The sequence below is a fragment of the Vipera berus genome (genome assembly GCF_964194415.1).
Source record: "Vipera berus genome assembly, chromosome: 4".
NCBI lineage: Eukaryota > Metazoa > Chordata > Lepidosauria > Squamata > Viperidae > Vipera > Vipera berus.
Genome location: NC_138206.1, coordinates 75,954,391 through 75,969,411, shown reverse-complemented (window position 1 = coordinate 75,969,411; position 15,021 = coordinate 75,954,391). Strand labels below are relative to the sequence as shown.

At 39.4% G+C, this 15,021-nt stretch overlaps 1 protein-coding gene across 1 annotated transcript in view; it reads right to left on the bottom strand.

Moving 5' to 3' along the window:
* Nucleotides 1-15,021, bottom strand: part of PUDP (pseudouridine 5'-phosphatase) — a gene marked incomplete at its 3' end in the record, with an annotated part of 96,087 nt that overhangs the window by 35,244 nt on the left and 45,822 nt on the right. Inside the window, exons 2-4 of the mRNA XM_081327667.1 lie at nt 13,260-13,478; nt 5,998-6,227; nt 1,759-1,851 (exon numbers count right to left, since the gene is read on the bottom strand). Of these exons, the coding sequence (XP_081183793.1) occupies nt 1,759-1,851; nt 5,998-6,227; nt 13,260-13,478 (542 nt within the window). The remainder of the gene's footprint in view (nt 1-1,758; nt 1,852-5,997; nt 6,228-13,259; nt 13,479-15,021) is intronic.

Sequence of the window (15,021 nt, the reverse complement as noted above, 5' to 3'; positions counted from 1 at the left end):
TACAAATACAGTCTATATAAATCTATCAAAGTGCAGAACTGTCCTAATTTTGTGGGGAAATGTATGTTTATTAAACAGTGTTATGAGGAACCTAAAAGATATACTAAAAGATATTCTATTTTTTTCTTTTCTTTTATTCAAATACAAATAATACAAACATAACACATACAAATCTAAATAAAAAACAGTATAAAAAAGTACAAATACTACAGTGCACCCACACCTCTGGAAACCATTTTTATTACCTATATTTCTTCTCATATAACAACTAACAATATACAATATATTTCAATTGTGCCCTTATCCCCTCCAAAACAGCATATATTCTTGAGCAGGTTTATTCCCTTTGCCTTCCACCAAGACTGTTTTTATAAAATCATCCCATATTTCATTATAATTATTTACTTTAATCATCCCTTTTTAAATTTAATTTGTTATCATTTATTGCCATATTCCATATTTCATTATACCACTCATTTCTTTGAATAACCCAATTCCGTCTCCAATATTTAACCATCACTAATCGAGCTGCCATTATAAAATTTACAATCAATTCCTTTTTTGCTTCATTTATATCTTTTTCCGCCAGTAACAGTAATGCAATCCTCAGTGACATATCTAAATTTACCTTCAAAAGTTCTCTAATTTCCCTAAACACCATGTCCCATATCTTTTGTGTGCTATCACAATCCCACCACATATGTTTATGCAGGTGAAACTCAAAAAATTAGAATATCGTGCAAAAGTTCATTTATTTCAGTAATGCAACTTAAAAGGAGAAACTAATATATGAGATAGACTCATTACATGCAAAGCAAGATAGTTCAAGCCGTGATTTGTCATAATTGTGATGATTATGGCATACAGCTCATGAAAACCCCAAATCCACAATCTCAGAAAATTAGAATATTGTGAAAAGGTGCAATATTCTAGGCTCAAAGTGTCCCACTCTAATCAGCTAATTAAGCCATAACACCTGCAAAGGGTTCCTGAGCCTTTAAATGGTCTCTCAGTCTGGTTCAGTAGGAATCACAATCATGGGGAAGACTGCCGACCTGTGCAGAAAACCATCATTGACACCCTCCATAAGGAGGGAAAGCCTCAAAAGGTAATTGCAAAAGAAGTTGGATGTTCCCAAAGTGCTGTATCAAAGCACATTAATAGAAAGTTATGTGGAAGGCAAAAGTGTGAAGAAAAAGGTGCACAAGCAGCAGGGATGATTGCAGCCTGGAGAGGATTGTCAGGAAAAGGCCATTCAAAAGTGTTGGGGACTTTCACAAGGAGTGGACTGAGGCTGGAGTCAGTGCATCAAGAGCCACCACACACAGACGGATCCTGGACATGGGCTTCAAATGTCGTATTCTTCTTGTCAAGCCGCTCCTGAACAACAAACAACGTCAGAAGCGTCTTACCTGGGCTAAAGAAAAACAGACCTGATCTGTTGCTCAGTGGTCCAAAGTCCTCTTTTCTGATGAGAGCAACTTTTGCATCTCATTTGGAAACCAAGGACCCAGAGTCTGGAGGAAGAATGGAGAGGCACACACTGCAAGATGCTTGAAGTCCAGTGTGAAGTTTCCACAGTCTGTGTTGATTTGGGGAGCCATGTCATCTGCTGGTGTTGGTCCACTATGCTTCATTAAGTCCAGGGTCAATGCAGCCGTCTACCAAGAGATTTTGGAACACTTCATGCATCCTTCCACAGATGAGCTTTATGGGGATGCTGACTTCATTTTCCAGCAGGACTTGGCACCTGCCCACACTGCCAAAAGCGCCAAAACCTGGTTCAATGACCGTGAGATTACTGTGCTTGATTGGCCAGCAAACTCGCCTGACCTGAACCCCATAGAGAATCTATGGGGCATTGCCAAGAGAAAGATGAGAGACATGAGACCGAACAATGCAGAAGAGCTGGAGGCCGCTATTGAAGCATCCTGGTCTTCCATAACACCTCAGCAGTGCCACAGGCTGATAGCTTCCATGCCACGCCGCATTGAGGCAGTAATTGCTGCAAAAGGGGCCCAAACCAAGTACTGAGTACATATGCATGCTTATACTTTTCAGAGGTCTGATATTGTTCTATGTACACTCCTTGTTTTATTGATTGCATGTAATATTCTAATTTTCTGAGATTGTGGATTTGGGGTTTTCATGAGCTGTACGCCATAATCATCACAATTATGACAAATCACAGCTTGAACTATCTTGCTTTGCATGTAATGAGTCTATCTCATATATTAGTTTCCCCTTTTAAGTTGCGTTACTGAAATAAATGAACTTTTGCATATTTTAATTTTTTGAGTTTCACCTGTATGCTCCAATCTCTTTCTTGCACTTCCAGCAAATATTTGTATATTTAACTATTTGATTTAATTTATGTCGTGTTAGGTACCACCTCCATATCACTTTATATCCATTTTCTTAACTCTAACTGACATATTCTTATATACTCTTCTGTTCCAAATATTTTTCCAATATTTATCGTTTATTTCTCCTAAATCTGTTTCCCAGATTAATGTTAAACCTTTTGCCTGATCTTCTAGTTCAGTTAATATTCTGTATATTTTCCCAATTCTTCCTTTACCTATATATTCTTCATTTTCCTCACTTTCTTTTATAATCATTTCAACTTTTGTTAACTGTCTATCTTTCACCTCAAATTTTTCTTCCTTTTTTATCCATTTCTCTAATTGTATTAAATTCAACCAATTTAATTTAGTATCTGATAAAGCATTCTTTAATTGTATTATATTCTTTATCTTGTTCTCCCACTTTTCCCATTTATGTATCTGATTTTTTTTTAAATTTACTAATCCAATCTGTCAGAACCCATTCCTATTTCATTTCAATCTATCCCCTCTCACCCAAACTCAAACCTCACCTTTCCCTGGGTTCTGCCACACTCCCAAGGGGGGGGGATGTGCCCACAGGTTTATTACCTCTGCTCTCTATTTGCTACAATGTAACATTTTGCTTTCCTGCATTATCTCTCTCTCTGAACTTTGTCTCCCTAAACTGTCAGATAGAAAAAGGAAGGGAATAAGGAATATAACCTCCATGCCTGGTTTATTTCTACACTCTCAGAGGAAGGTGTGAAGAGCCGCCGACCATTGCTGCATGAACTGGAGAGAGGCTGATGTTATCTCCCCTTTTCCCACGATGGACCTAACACCTGGGGATTGGCCGTCCTACACTGGCTGGACAGACTATGGGGTGGGGTCTTGCTTGGGGATATCTTAACCTATTGCTCTGCATGGGAAATCTCAGGTCCTGTCTATTATGCCTGCTATCAACTATTCTTAATAAAAGTTCCTATTGGAAGAAATCACTTCCAAGAGTTCTGCTTTCTTAAGATGTGGGATTGAAGTGGGTTCTGACATTAGACAGGATCTGCAGTAATAATCAACCTGGAAGGAAGACCCTTACCATGAGACTTTGCAAAATCTACAGTGTTGGACAATGGGACAGGGAAGGAATAAGCTACCACGAAGGGGGAGCCCTCCCTCCATACAGGACTCTCCCAGCTGTCAGGATCCGAGACGTCCTACTCCTCAGAAGAAGTGGTGGAAATGTGCAGCCACAAACCTTAGTGGTCGATGGGCGTTGGAAAGAAAGACGAGTGGGACAAGAGGTCGAGAAAAGTAACCTTAAGATGAGGCAGCCACCAACCCAGATGGAAGCAAGAAATGGAAAGATCCCTTCACCTTAGTGAAGAGGAAGGAGATCGTGCGGAGCACACGAATTGACCTGATGAAAAGAACCCTCGGCTATCTCGGGGATGAGAAACCTGAACCCCACGGCCACACCATTACCTTAGACTGAAGCCAGAGAGACACTTAGGTGGAATCGGAAGCTGAAGTCATGAGGACGTCCGCCAAGACAGCAGCTATCATTTCGGCAGTCCCCACTTCCCGCCGAGCCACAGCTGCCAATCGAGATGGGAGACATCACCGGCGATGACGAAGACAACTATCCATCCAAAGATTCCCACCGCTGGATATGAAATTCGGGGGAGAATTGTGACACTTGGGGTTCTTCCTAACCCAAGTGCTCAGCTACATAGAAGAATATCCCCAATGACAAAGCCCGTATCTGTATTGTGCAATCTGCTCTGGATGACGTGGCTGCAGAATGGATGGAGGACCTGCATAATTCCAATGCCTCAGAGCTCCACAACTTAAACCATTTCATGTCATCATTGAGAAGGCGATTCGAGGAGCCCCTGGCTGACCGAAAAGCCCATGAGAAGATCAAAACAGTCAAGCAAGGCAGAAACCCGGTAGCCAAACATATGCAAGAGTTCCGGGCCATCGCCAGCAAACTGAACTGGCCGAAAGACATCCTCCTTAGTCACTTCAAGAATAGCCTAAACTATGATCTGTACGATGCTTGCCTACCCTGAGGGGACCCACGCTGACTAGACAAATGGTACGTCCTGGCAGAGGAAGCAGAGATCAACCTCCTGAAGAGGCACCACCGAAGAAAACCATGGGGCCGCTCACTCCCTGAACCGTTGCACGATCCAGCAAAACCGTCGGCCAATGGCCAAGAAGTTAACAGGCTGTTTCAAATGCGGGAGAAAGGGGCGTCGTGCCGTAGAGTGCCGCTTGAAAGCCCCTCAACACAACCCAGATCGATCATTGGCCAGAAAATTAGGGAAGTCCCCAGCCAAGCGACAGAGGCTGTAAAGTCCCCACCCTCTGCCAAATGTGGGCAGGGAATTCCAGCCTACACCACAAAGGCGACGGATTCCTCAGACAACTCAGAGGGCGAACCCATGGTAAATGGAACCATCGTGCCCATCCTCAAGACAGTGACTATATTAGCCCCCTCCATGCCAGAAGCTGTTAAAGTGAAAGCCCTAATAGACTCTGGCTGCACCCGCTGCCTCATTAGCCCAACGCTAATGGAGAACTTGGGCATCCCAGTGATGAGACTGAAACAGCCAATCTCGATCGGCAAGTTAAATGGGTCCATAGCAGGGGGGGTGCCAGCTACCCTAGCTACTTTACCAATCCACCAATCTCTGGGGGACCACGAGGAAGACATAACGTTTGTAGTAACCCCAGGCATGGAATGCCCAGTGATCCTAGGGCTGGTGTGGCTAAAGAAGTAGGACCCCTGGGTAGATTGGAGAACAGCAGAGCTCAGATTCCTGAAAGGGGATCGCATGAAATCGACACCCCAAGAAGACCTACCAAATCCAAGAGTGGAGAAAGTGTTGATGGGAGAGGAAAGGGGGTTACCCAAAATACTGAGACCTTGCTGAGATTTTCAGTGGGTCGGACACGACTTCGCAGCTAACAACAACAACAAGGTTTCAACCCTATGCCAGAACTAATCCCAAATGAACCGGAAATCCCCTCGCTGAAAGAATGGATTGCACAATTGCGAAACACCTGGCCAATTGTTAGGAAAGCTTTAGACAAAGCTAGGCAAGCATACAAAGCACAAGCAGACAAAAAGAGAGTCGAACCCACACCATTCAGTGTAGGAAAAATGGCAACTAGAAAAGGCGGTGGGGGGGAGAATTACAACCCTCCAGGATCTTGTTTGTTTCTCCTAAGGAAGTGTGAGGAGTTGTGGAAATGATCATGTTGCAAACATGATGGACCTACCAGCTGGAGCTTGGCTGATCTGGAACTGACCAAATGAACTGTGGGGTGGAGTTTGCTTGGGGGCACTTTAGAATTATCGAGATGTAAGGGAATGCTTCAGATCCTGTCTATTATGCCTGCTATCTTCTATTTATTAGTAAAAGATCCTGCTTGGAAAACCCTGTCTCCAAGTGTGCTGCTTTCTTAAGAAGTGGGAAGAGGTGGGTTCTGACAACACCCGTGCTTTAGAGCAAACAGCAGCCCATCAGTTGTCATTATAAATTATTACATGTTAAAGATCTATCACAATATACTCAAATATCTAACCCCTTTCACATTAAAAAAGATCAAAATATAATAGCTAGGGGGTTTGGTTCTTATTCTATTTTGTGATTATGTTTACCTTTACTGGACATGGAGGAGGATCAAATCTCTTTGCACAAACTAAAAACACATCAGGTTGTGGCTTGCCATGCTTTACTTCAGGGTCATCTCCCAAGACAATATGATGAAATAAACCAAAGAAGTCTTTGTGTTGGCTTGTTTTCATTTCAAATGTCACTCGAGATGAACTAGTAGCAACAGCTGTGGGAATATTATGTTTGTGTAGATGGCGGATTAGTTTTTCAACTCCTGTGTAACAAAGATACACAAATACTTTAAATGCTCTGATTAATACACCCACACAAACATGTACACACTTTTTTCTTACTTTTTCCTATCCCTTTTTTGCCCTACCTTACTTTTACTGGTAAACAACAATTCAAACAATAGTCTTTATTGTTTCTGCCTATATATACAAATATTTAAAGTATCTAATAAAAAGAAAATATTCAAATAGAAAATCCCCAAGTAATACTTTAATAATAAATAAGTTCCTGTTCCCCATGCATATACACACATACAAATATGCATATACACACATACAAATATACAAATATGTGCACATAAAAACATATAAAAGTTGTGAAGATCCACCAACTGATTCTCATTACTGATGGATCAATGGCCATCTCCCTTTCTATAAAGATACTTCTCAATGACACATGGATAAGGCCTCTCTATATAAAACATACACCCCACTGGGACAGGCTCTACATGCTATATGTATTACAATAATGCATAGAAATCCAAGTTGCTGTAGTGGTTAAGGCATCAGGATATAAACCATGAGACTTGAGTTCTAGTTCCATCTTAGAAACAAAGCCAGCTGGGTGACCTTGGGCCAGTCCTTGTCTCTCAGCCTTAGGAAAGGAAGCAATGACAAACCACTTCTAAAGTTTTGCCAAGACAACTGCAGGGACACGTTTAGGTGTCAACACAGACTTGAAGGAACAACAAAAACAACCAAAGAAAGCAAAGAAAGAGGCCCTGTTTCTATGTCATTTGATCACATGAATATGGAAAAGCATTTTTTGCCTTACACAAAGACAGTAGTAAATTCTATGCCTCAAAGTCCAAAGAAACATAAGTTTCTTAATCTTATTCTAATTATTTGAAGGTGCAAATAATTGTTATTTGTTCTGTTTTACTAAATAATAAACATACAAAGATATTTGGGAAGTTTGGCTTGTTTATTTTGAAATATTCTCGGAACATCATAATCAAAATTTATCAATCTCTCCTCAGCTTGGCTAGAGAAAATTGAAAACTTGGAAAGACAGAACACTTACAGATTACAAGAAAGAAATTATAATTTTTCAAATGCATTTTACTGTACCTTAGAGGTCCTAATAACTGGCTATTAAATAGTAAAAAAAGAATATGCTCAGATATTATTAAATTATTACAACACATTACAATATTTCTCTAATTATTGGGCTTATTCTTATAATCAGTTATCCTGGGAACAATTACTTTTGTTTCAAGAAATATTTTTGCATAAGTACAAATTACAAAATATTGGTATTTGACTTGCTATTGTGAGAAACTTTATTTTTTCATTGTGTAAAACTAGTTTTAAAAATATTTTTCAGCTACTTATACCAAGATACAAACTAGGTGAAAAAGGGAAAATGAATTGCCATAGGTTTCTTATATGAAAAAAAAAATGTAATCTGCATATTGTTCTGCATTTAAATAGTTTACTGCTCCACATGACTTCATTTTAATGTTTCAAAGAGACCTTTCTCTTGGGCTAAATCCAAAAACAGATATTTTCAAGAAACTTTATTTTCTATAAAACTCATGGAAATAAAAAGTTATTGATTAACATCAAAGTATTAATTTAAATTATGTCAATTTAAATAAATTAAATTTATCACATTTCATTCTTCTAATTAATTTATATCACAGTATTTAATAGGCCTGTTCTAGCAATTAGAACTTTATATATTTGTAACTGAATCTAGCATGTATATTATCTAACCGTAATCCAAGTCCTTTAATTATTCTACTCACATGTACTTTACACAAATACAAATTGGAATTGTCAAATTAAGGGACTTCTGTTTGATGTTTTATATACTAATCTTTATTAAACATAATACCTTCAAATAATGTCTACAACCTAGAAAAAGGTTCACGATTATTAAGCAGAACAATTAAACGGTCTTGCTTGATTAGTACATATATATAAATGGCATAAATAAATATTAGTTTCCAAATGTGTCCAAGTGCCTAGTGACTCTGATTTGTAGAAGAATCAGATAATAGATCTGAATGAAAGTATTTTACTCTTATGAACAGGGGGCTATAGATACATGCAGGAAACAACAAATAAATGCAGTTATGTATTAAGGAATATATATATATATATGTATATAATGTATGTATATATATATATATATATATGTGTGTGTGTGTGTGTATATATATATATATATATATATATATATATATATATATATATATATATATATATATGTAGATCTAGAGTCTCGGGTTTCTTCCCGCGTTCCTTTCATCTTCAGAAAGTTGTGGCGACGTTTCGACGAAATCCCATTCGTCATCATCAGGCCGGAGTGTTTCTCCTGCTGCTACCAGGAGCAATGCGTGGTCTGGCTGTTCCTTTCTTTCCAACTGCCAGTGGGGCTGTGTTCTGACTGGGAGGAGGCGTGGCTGCTTTCTGATTGGGTGGGGGTGTCCTCTGGCTGGGTGGAGGCGTGGTTGTCTTCTGATTGAGTGGAGGCGTGGCTGTCTTCTGATTGGGTGGATGCGTGGCTGTCCCCTGATTGGTTGGGGGCGTGGCCGTCTTCCGACTGGGTGGGGTGTGTTCCGAATGGGTGGGGTTCTTTGTTGTGTTGTAATATCCTGAGTGTTGTGATTTGGTGTCCTGAGGAGTGGGCTGTGTAGTGGCCTTCAGAGCTTTGGTTTGGCTCCGAGTTCGAGGACCTGCTATGTATCTCTGGTATGGGTCAGTCAGGTTCGTGTGTGCGTTCTTCTGCTTGGGTGATGGCCCTTTTGCTTGACTTGTTCTGTCTTCTGTGTGGGAGAGTTTTTGTTCTGGGTGTGGATGAGTCTTGCTGGGGCTGGTGGCATTTGTGGTTGTTTGTTGGTTTTTTAAATCCTTATTTGCTGTAATTCGTTTCTCTATCAATGCTGGTTTCCAAATGGCATGTAGGCGGGAGGTGTCGTCTCGCTTGTTCATACTGTCTGGGTGTTTTTCTATTTCAATGGCTTCTCTGATTATTCTGCTATTGAGATGTTCTATTTTGGCGATTGTTTTTGTACCTTCAAAATTGATGTTGTGTCCCGTAGTGTTTATGTGTTGTACTAGTGAAGATGTGTGATCTTTCTTCTGTACTAAGTTCTTATGTTCTTCCACACGTACCTCTATTCTTCTGTTAGTCTGTCCGATGTATGTTGCTGGACAGGAAGCGCATGGGATTTGGTATATGCCCTGGTTTTCCAGTTCTATTTTGTCTTTGGGATTTCTCAGGATGGTTGATATCTGTCAGTGTTAAATGCGGTTTTGATGTTATGTTTGCGTAGTACTTTACTGATTCTGTCGGTTGTTCCTTTTATGTAGGGCAAGATGGCTCGTCCGTTGTTCTGTTCTTCTTCTTGGATGTTTTTCTGTTTCGGAGTCCCCTGCTGAATCATGTTGGTGATTTTGTTTTTTTGGAACTTGTTTGCTGTCAATATGTCTGTCAGGGTGTGTAGTTCTGTTTGTATATGTGTTTTATCTGCAAGGCGTCTGGTTCTTGTTATTAGTGTTTTGGCTACTGAATTTATTTGTGCTGGGTGATGATGTGATTGCGCATTGAGGTAACGGTTGGTGTGTGTTTTCTTTCGGTAGACTGTGTGTCCTAGGGTGCCGTTTTGTTTTTTGTATATAAGTACATCCAGGAAAGGTAACTGGTTGTTTGTTTCAATCTCCATGGTGAATTTTATTTTGGGATGTAGGCTGTTCAGGTGTGTTAGGAAGTTTTCTAGCTCTTTTCTTCCGTGGGGCCAGATCACGAAGGTGTCATCCACATATCTGAGCCACAGTTTTGGTTTGTTTGTAGTCTTTTCCAGAGCGTTAGTTTCAAATTCTTCCATGAAAAGGTTGGCGATAACTGGTCCCCTCTATCAACTGTTGTGCTGGTACAGTTGCAAGAAAAAGTATGTGAAACCTTTGGGATTACGTGGAGTTTTGCATGAATTGGCCATAAAATGCGCTCTAAACGTCATGTAAGTCACAACAATAGAAAAACACAGTCTGCTTAAAATAATACTACACAAACATTAGCTGTTGTCATGTTTTAATTAAACATAAGATGGAAACATTCACAGTGCAGGGTGGAAAAAGTATGTGAACCCCTAGCCTAATGATTTCTCCAAGTGCTAATTGGAGCCAGGAGTGAGCCAACCTTGACTCCAATCAGTGTGATGATATTGGATGTGTTGCTGACAGCCGTCCTGCCCTTTAAAAACACACACCTGTTTGGGGTTTACTGGTCTCAAGAAACACTGTCTGATGTGAACCATGTCTCGCAGAAAAGAGCTCTCAGAAGACCTATGATCAAGAATTGTTGACTTGCATGAAGCTGGAAAGGGTTACAAAAGTATCTCCAAAAGCCTTGATGTTCATGTGTCCACGGTAAGACAGACTGTCTACAAATGGAGAAAGATTAGCACTGTTGCTACTCTCCCTAGGCGTGGTCGTCCTGTAAAAATGACTGCAAGTGCACAGCGCATAATGCTTAATGAGGTAAAGAAGAATCCTAGAGTGTCAGCTAAAGACCTACAGAAATCTCTGGCACATGCTAACATTTTTGTTGACACATCTACAATAAGGAAAACATTAAACAAGAATGGAGTACAGATGAAACCAAAATTGAGTTGTTTGGGAAAAACACACAACACTATGTGTGGAGAAAAAAAGGCGCAGCACACCAACATCAAAACCTCATCCCCACTGTAAAACATGGCGGAGGGAACATCATGGTTTGGGGCTGCTTTGCTGCCTCAGGGCCTGGACGGATTGTTGTCATTGATGGGAAAATGAATTCCAGACTTTATCAGGACATTTTGCAGGAAAACGTATGACCATCTGTCCGCCAACTGAAGCTCCACAGAGGATGGGTGATGCAACAGGACAATGACCCAAAGCATACAAGTAATTCAACAAAACAATGGCTTCAACAGAACAGAATATGCCTTCTGGAGTGGCCCAGTCAGAGTCCTGAACTCAACCTGATTGAAATGCTGTGGCATGACCTTAAGAGAGCGATTCACACCAGACATCCCAAGAATATTGCTACACTGAAACAGTTTTGTGCAGAGGAGTGGTCCAAAATTACTCCAGATCGTTGTGCAGGTCTGATCTGCAACTACAGGAAACGTTTGGTTGAGGTTACTGCTGCCAAAGGAGGGTCAACCAGTTATTAAGTCCAAAGGTTCACATACTTTTTCCACCCTGCACTGTGAATGTTTCCACCTTATGTTCAATTAAAACATGACAACAGCTGTTTGTGTAGTATTATTTTAAGCAGACTATGTTTTTCTATTGTTGTGACTTACATGACATTTAGAGCGCATTTTATGGCCAATTCATGCAAAACTCCATGTAATCCCAAAGGTTTCACATACTTTTTCTTGCAACTGTAACTGGTTAATTTGTATGTGAAAATTGTATCTGACTAAGTCCAAGGAAGGAAGGAAAGCAGAAAGAGCAGATAATCAATCCTGAGAAGTTACAATGAAGAAAATTTGGGACAGCAGGAAATGTGTAGACCAAATTTTTGCTCTTTGCTAGATTACTGAGAAGTTTATAAATGTGAAAAAGTTTATTATTTATAGAGCTTCAATGGTATCTTACTGTATGACTTTTGAGTATTTTGCTCTGTAGCCCTAATGGACAGAGTTGCAAAATAGTTGTACTTTTCCAAAAACACTACATCCAGGAAATTATTTTGCTCATGGCATTTCTCCCAAAAGACAAATTTTCAGAGCACTAAATGTTAAGAATATAAAATAGTAATTTTATGGGGTTTTGATAACTCTCTTAATTCAAAAATCTGAGAAATGAACTTCCATTGTTGCGCTACTTTCTGATTAGCTAAAGTTCATTAGAATCCATACCATATAAAACATAAAACAATGTTGCTAAGTATTTGCTAAAATTAGTGATCCATAGAAGTATGAGAGACTTTAAATTATCTTTAATGTTGAAGCAGATTGGAGACTGCATTACTGTTGCAATAACTTCCCAAATTTAGACAAAAATGAAATATAAAAATAAGTTTCATTAAAATCTGTTTTAAAAAGGTGGACTAATGATACATTATCAAGAGGAAGATAGCACCAGTTTATTGCTTTCGTTTTTGAAAAAGTTTCATAGTATCAGATTCATTATTCATATTTATCCTATGCTCAAATGTATTCATACATATAAACGTTTATATATGAATTACTAGTTCTAAAGTAAGAAAAAGCACTATATTTTCGGTGTACAAGAAAATAGTTTTCAGAAAAAATATTAATGCATTTTTCAGTAAATTAATCATATTCAACAAACTCTATAAAGTAAGATTTTGCTGCCAATGGTATGTCCAATGAGTTACCATTATGCCTTTTAAGAAACCATGAGAATGGAAAGGTTAACAGCAGTTTATTGCAGATTCCATGGACTCTTTCCTCTTTCCAGCAGTATTTCACTAGTTTATAAACAACTGCACTGTACTTTTGGAAAAGGTAAAGGTTTGGGATGGATATTTTCTCCACTACCTAGAATAAAAGTTGACAGAAGATACTTTCATCTGAACTTGTCTTTTATTTGGTGTTGGTCAATTCTTCTAATTTCTGCAGAAGCGCATATTGAAAAGCTGGGCATCACCCTGACTTCTCATGCAGATGCTACATATTGTGGCAGAAAAGGTTTTTCTCTTTCAGAACACTGAGATACCTTTATCAAACAAACACACTTTGATCTGCTGATGGAAGGAAGATGACCATCTGTAGTCATATAGTTCAGAAAAAGCCCTCATTATTGCTGACCGGCTTTTTGAAACTGCATTTAGCATAGAAATGATAGCATAGAAAGATTACAGACAAAACAGCTTATTTTTCTATTATCACTTAATTTTTATTATATAAAGATATTATTGGAATATATCACAGTCTTTCTTAAGTTCCAAAGGAATGCTAAGTTAATCAGGCACAAGAAAACAATATCCATTAGACTGAAAATGCAAAGACAGAATTTGATAAGCACACTCAATTGAAGAAACAAAATACCTGGCATCAACATAGTTGTAGGAAACAATTTTTCTTGCATGATTTTACTTTCATGCAACAGCTCTTCTTTGGTGATTGGGAGGTCTAGTGCATCGCAAATGATTTCTGCTCCTTCCAATGCTTTTTTACCCATTGCTAAGGATTTCACATCCCAGGTGTAGGTTTTCCCAAAACGACTGCAGATTTCTTGGAACACAACAGTATAAAGATGTTCGGTATCTGTGGAACAAAGAAAAGCAGAATTAAAAAGATGTTTTCAACCAAGTCAGCTAGATCAACAAACCAAGAGTTGAAATGATATCTAAACAATTTTCTATCCTTTCAAATAGTATACGACAAAAATCCTCAATACTAAATGACATATCAGAAAAAAAGTGGACTATTTATTTATTTTATTTTAATCCCATTTATATCCCGCCCTTCTCCAAAGACTCAGGGCGGCTTACAATCTAAGCACAAATCAATGTGCTTAGCAATAGCCTTCATTCTATGTATATGCGTGCTTATTAGGGCTTTCGCCCCCCCCCCAGCGACATTATTACAAAGTCAGCTTATTGCCCCCAACAATCTGGGTCCTCATTTTACCTACCTCGGAAGGATGGAAGGCTGAGTCAACCTTGAGCCTGGTGGGATGTGAACCTGCAATAATTGCAGGCAGCTGGTGTTACTTAAGGAGGCATTAGCCCACTGCTCCACCAAGGATAGGCAGTCTCACTTAACAACAGTAATTGGGACTGGAAACACCATTATTAAGCAATGAGATCACAAGTCAAATCCTGAGTTTGCTAACTTGAAACATTCAAATATACTGTTTGAATCTAAAACTTAAAGTACACCTCCCATTTTGTGTACATCTAGTTATGTTTTCCATATGAACATCTTTTCTTTTCATATTCTAATCTATAAGCCCTAATTTACCATGTACAAATAAATATACCTGTATATCATTGTATTTATTAAAGGACTGTCAGAATCCAGTTTTATTTCATTTCTATCTATCTTCTCTGATTTAAAACCAATTCTTACTATCTCCTGGATTCCGTCATATGACTAAGGGAGAGGGGGGGTATGCATGGGGTTTTTACTACTTTCACTTCCTCCATTCATTACAAAGCAACCTTTTGTTGATTCACTTTGGGTCTGCTAACCATAACAATGTGGCCATCTGCCTTTCATCCTATGCCCCTCTGAAACTCTCCTCTTTACCGGCAGCGAGGGAAAAAGGGGGGGGGGGAGATGCAACACCTGGGATGTGGGTAAAGACAGGATTGAATGATGGTGCTGATGGACCCGGACTGATGTTATCTTTCCTGGAGTTAACACCTAGAAATCTGCCAGTTTGAATTGCCCAGAAGAACTGCGGGGTGGGGGGCTGCTTGGGAACACTTTAAAACATTGAATGGTGGGGGGATCCCTCAGATCTTGTCTAGCATGCCTACTATCACTTTCTCTTAATAAAAATTCCTGTTGGAAGAGACCATTTCCAAGAGTTCTGTTTTCTTAAGATGTAGATTGAAGTGGGTCCTTACATTAGACAGGATCTGCAAGAATAGTCAACCTGCAAGGGAGAACCTTGCCAGGAGACTTTGCAAAAAAATACCATGTAAGACGACGAGGCAGGGAAGGGAGAAACGCTCATGGAGAGGGAGCCTTTTCCCCAACCGAAAACCTGCCAACTGTCAGGATCTGAACTGTCATACTCCTCAGGAGAAGAGGTGGTGGAGGTGCATAACCACAAACCTCGGTGGTCAATGGGCATCAG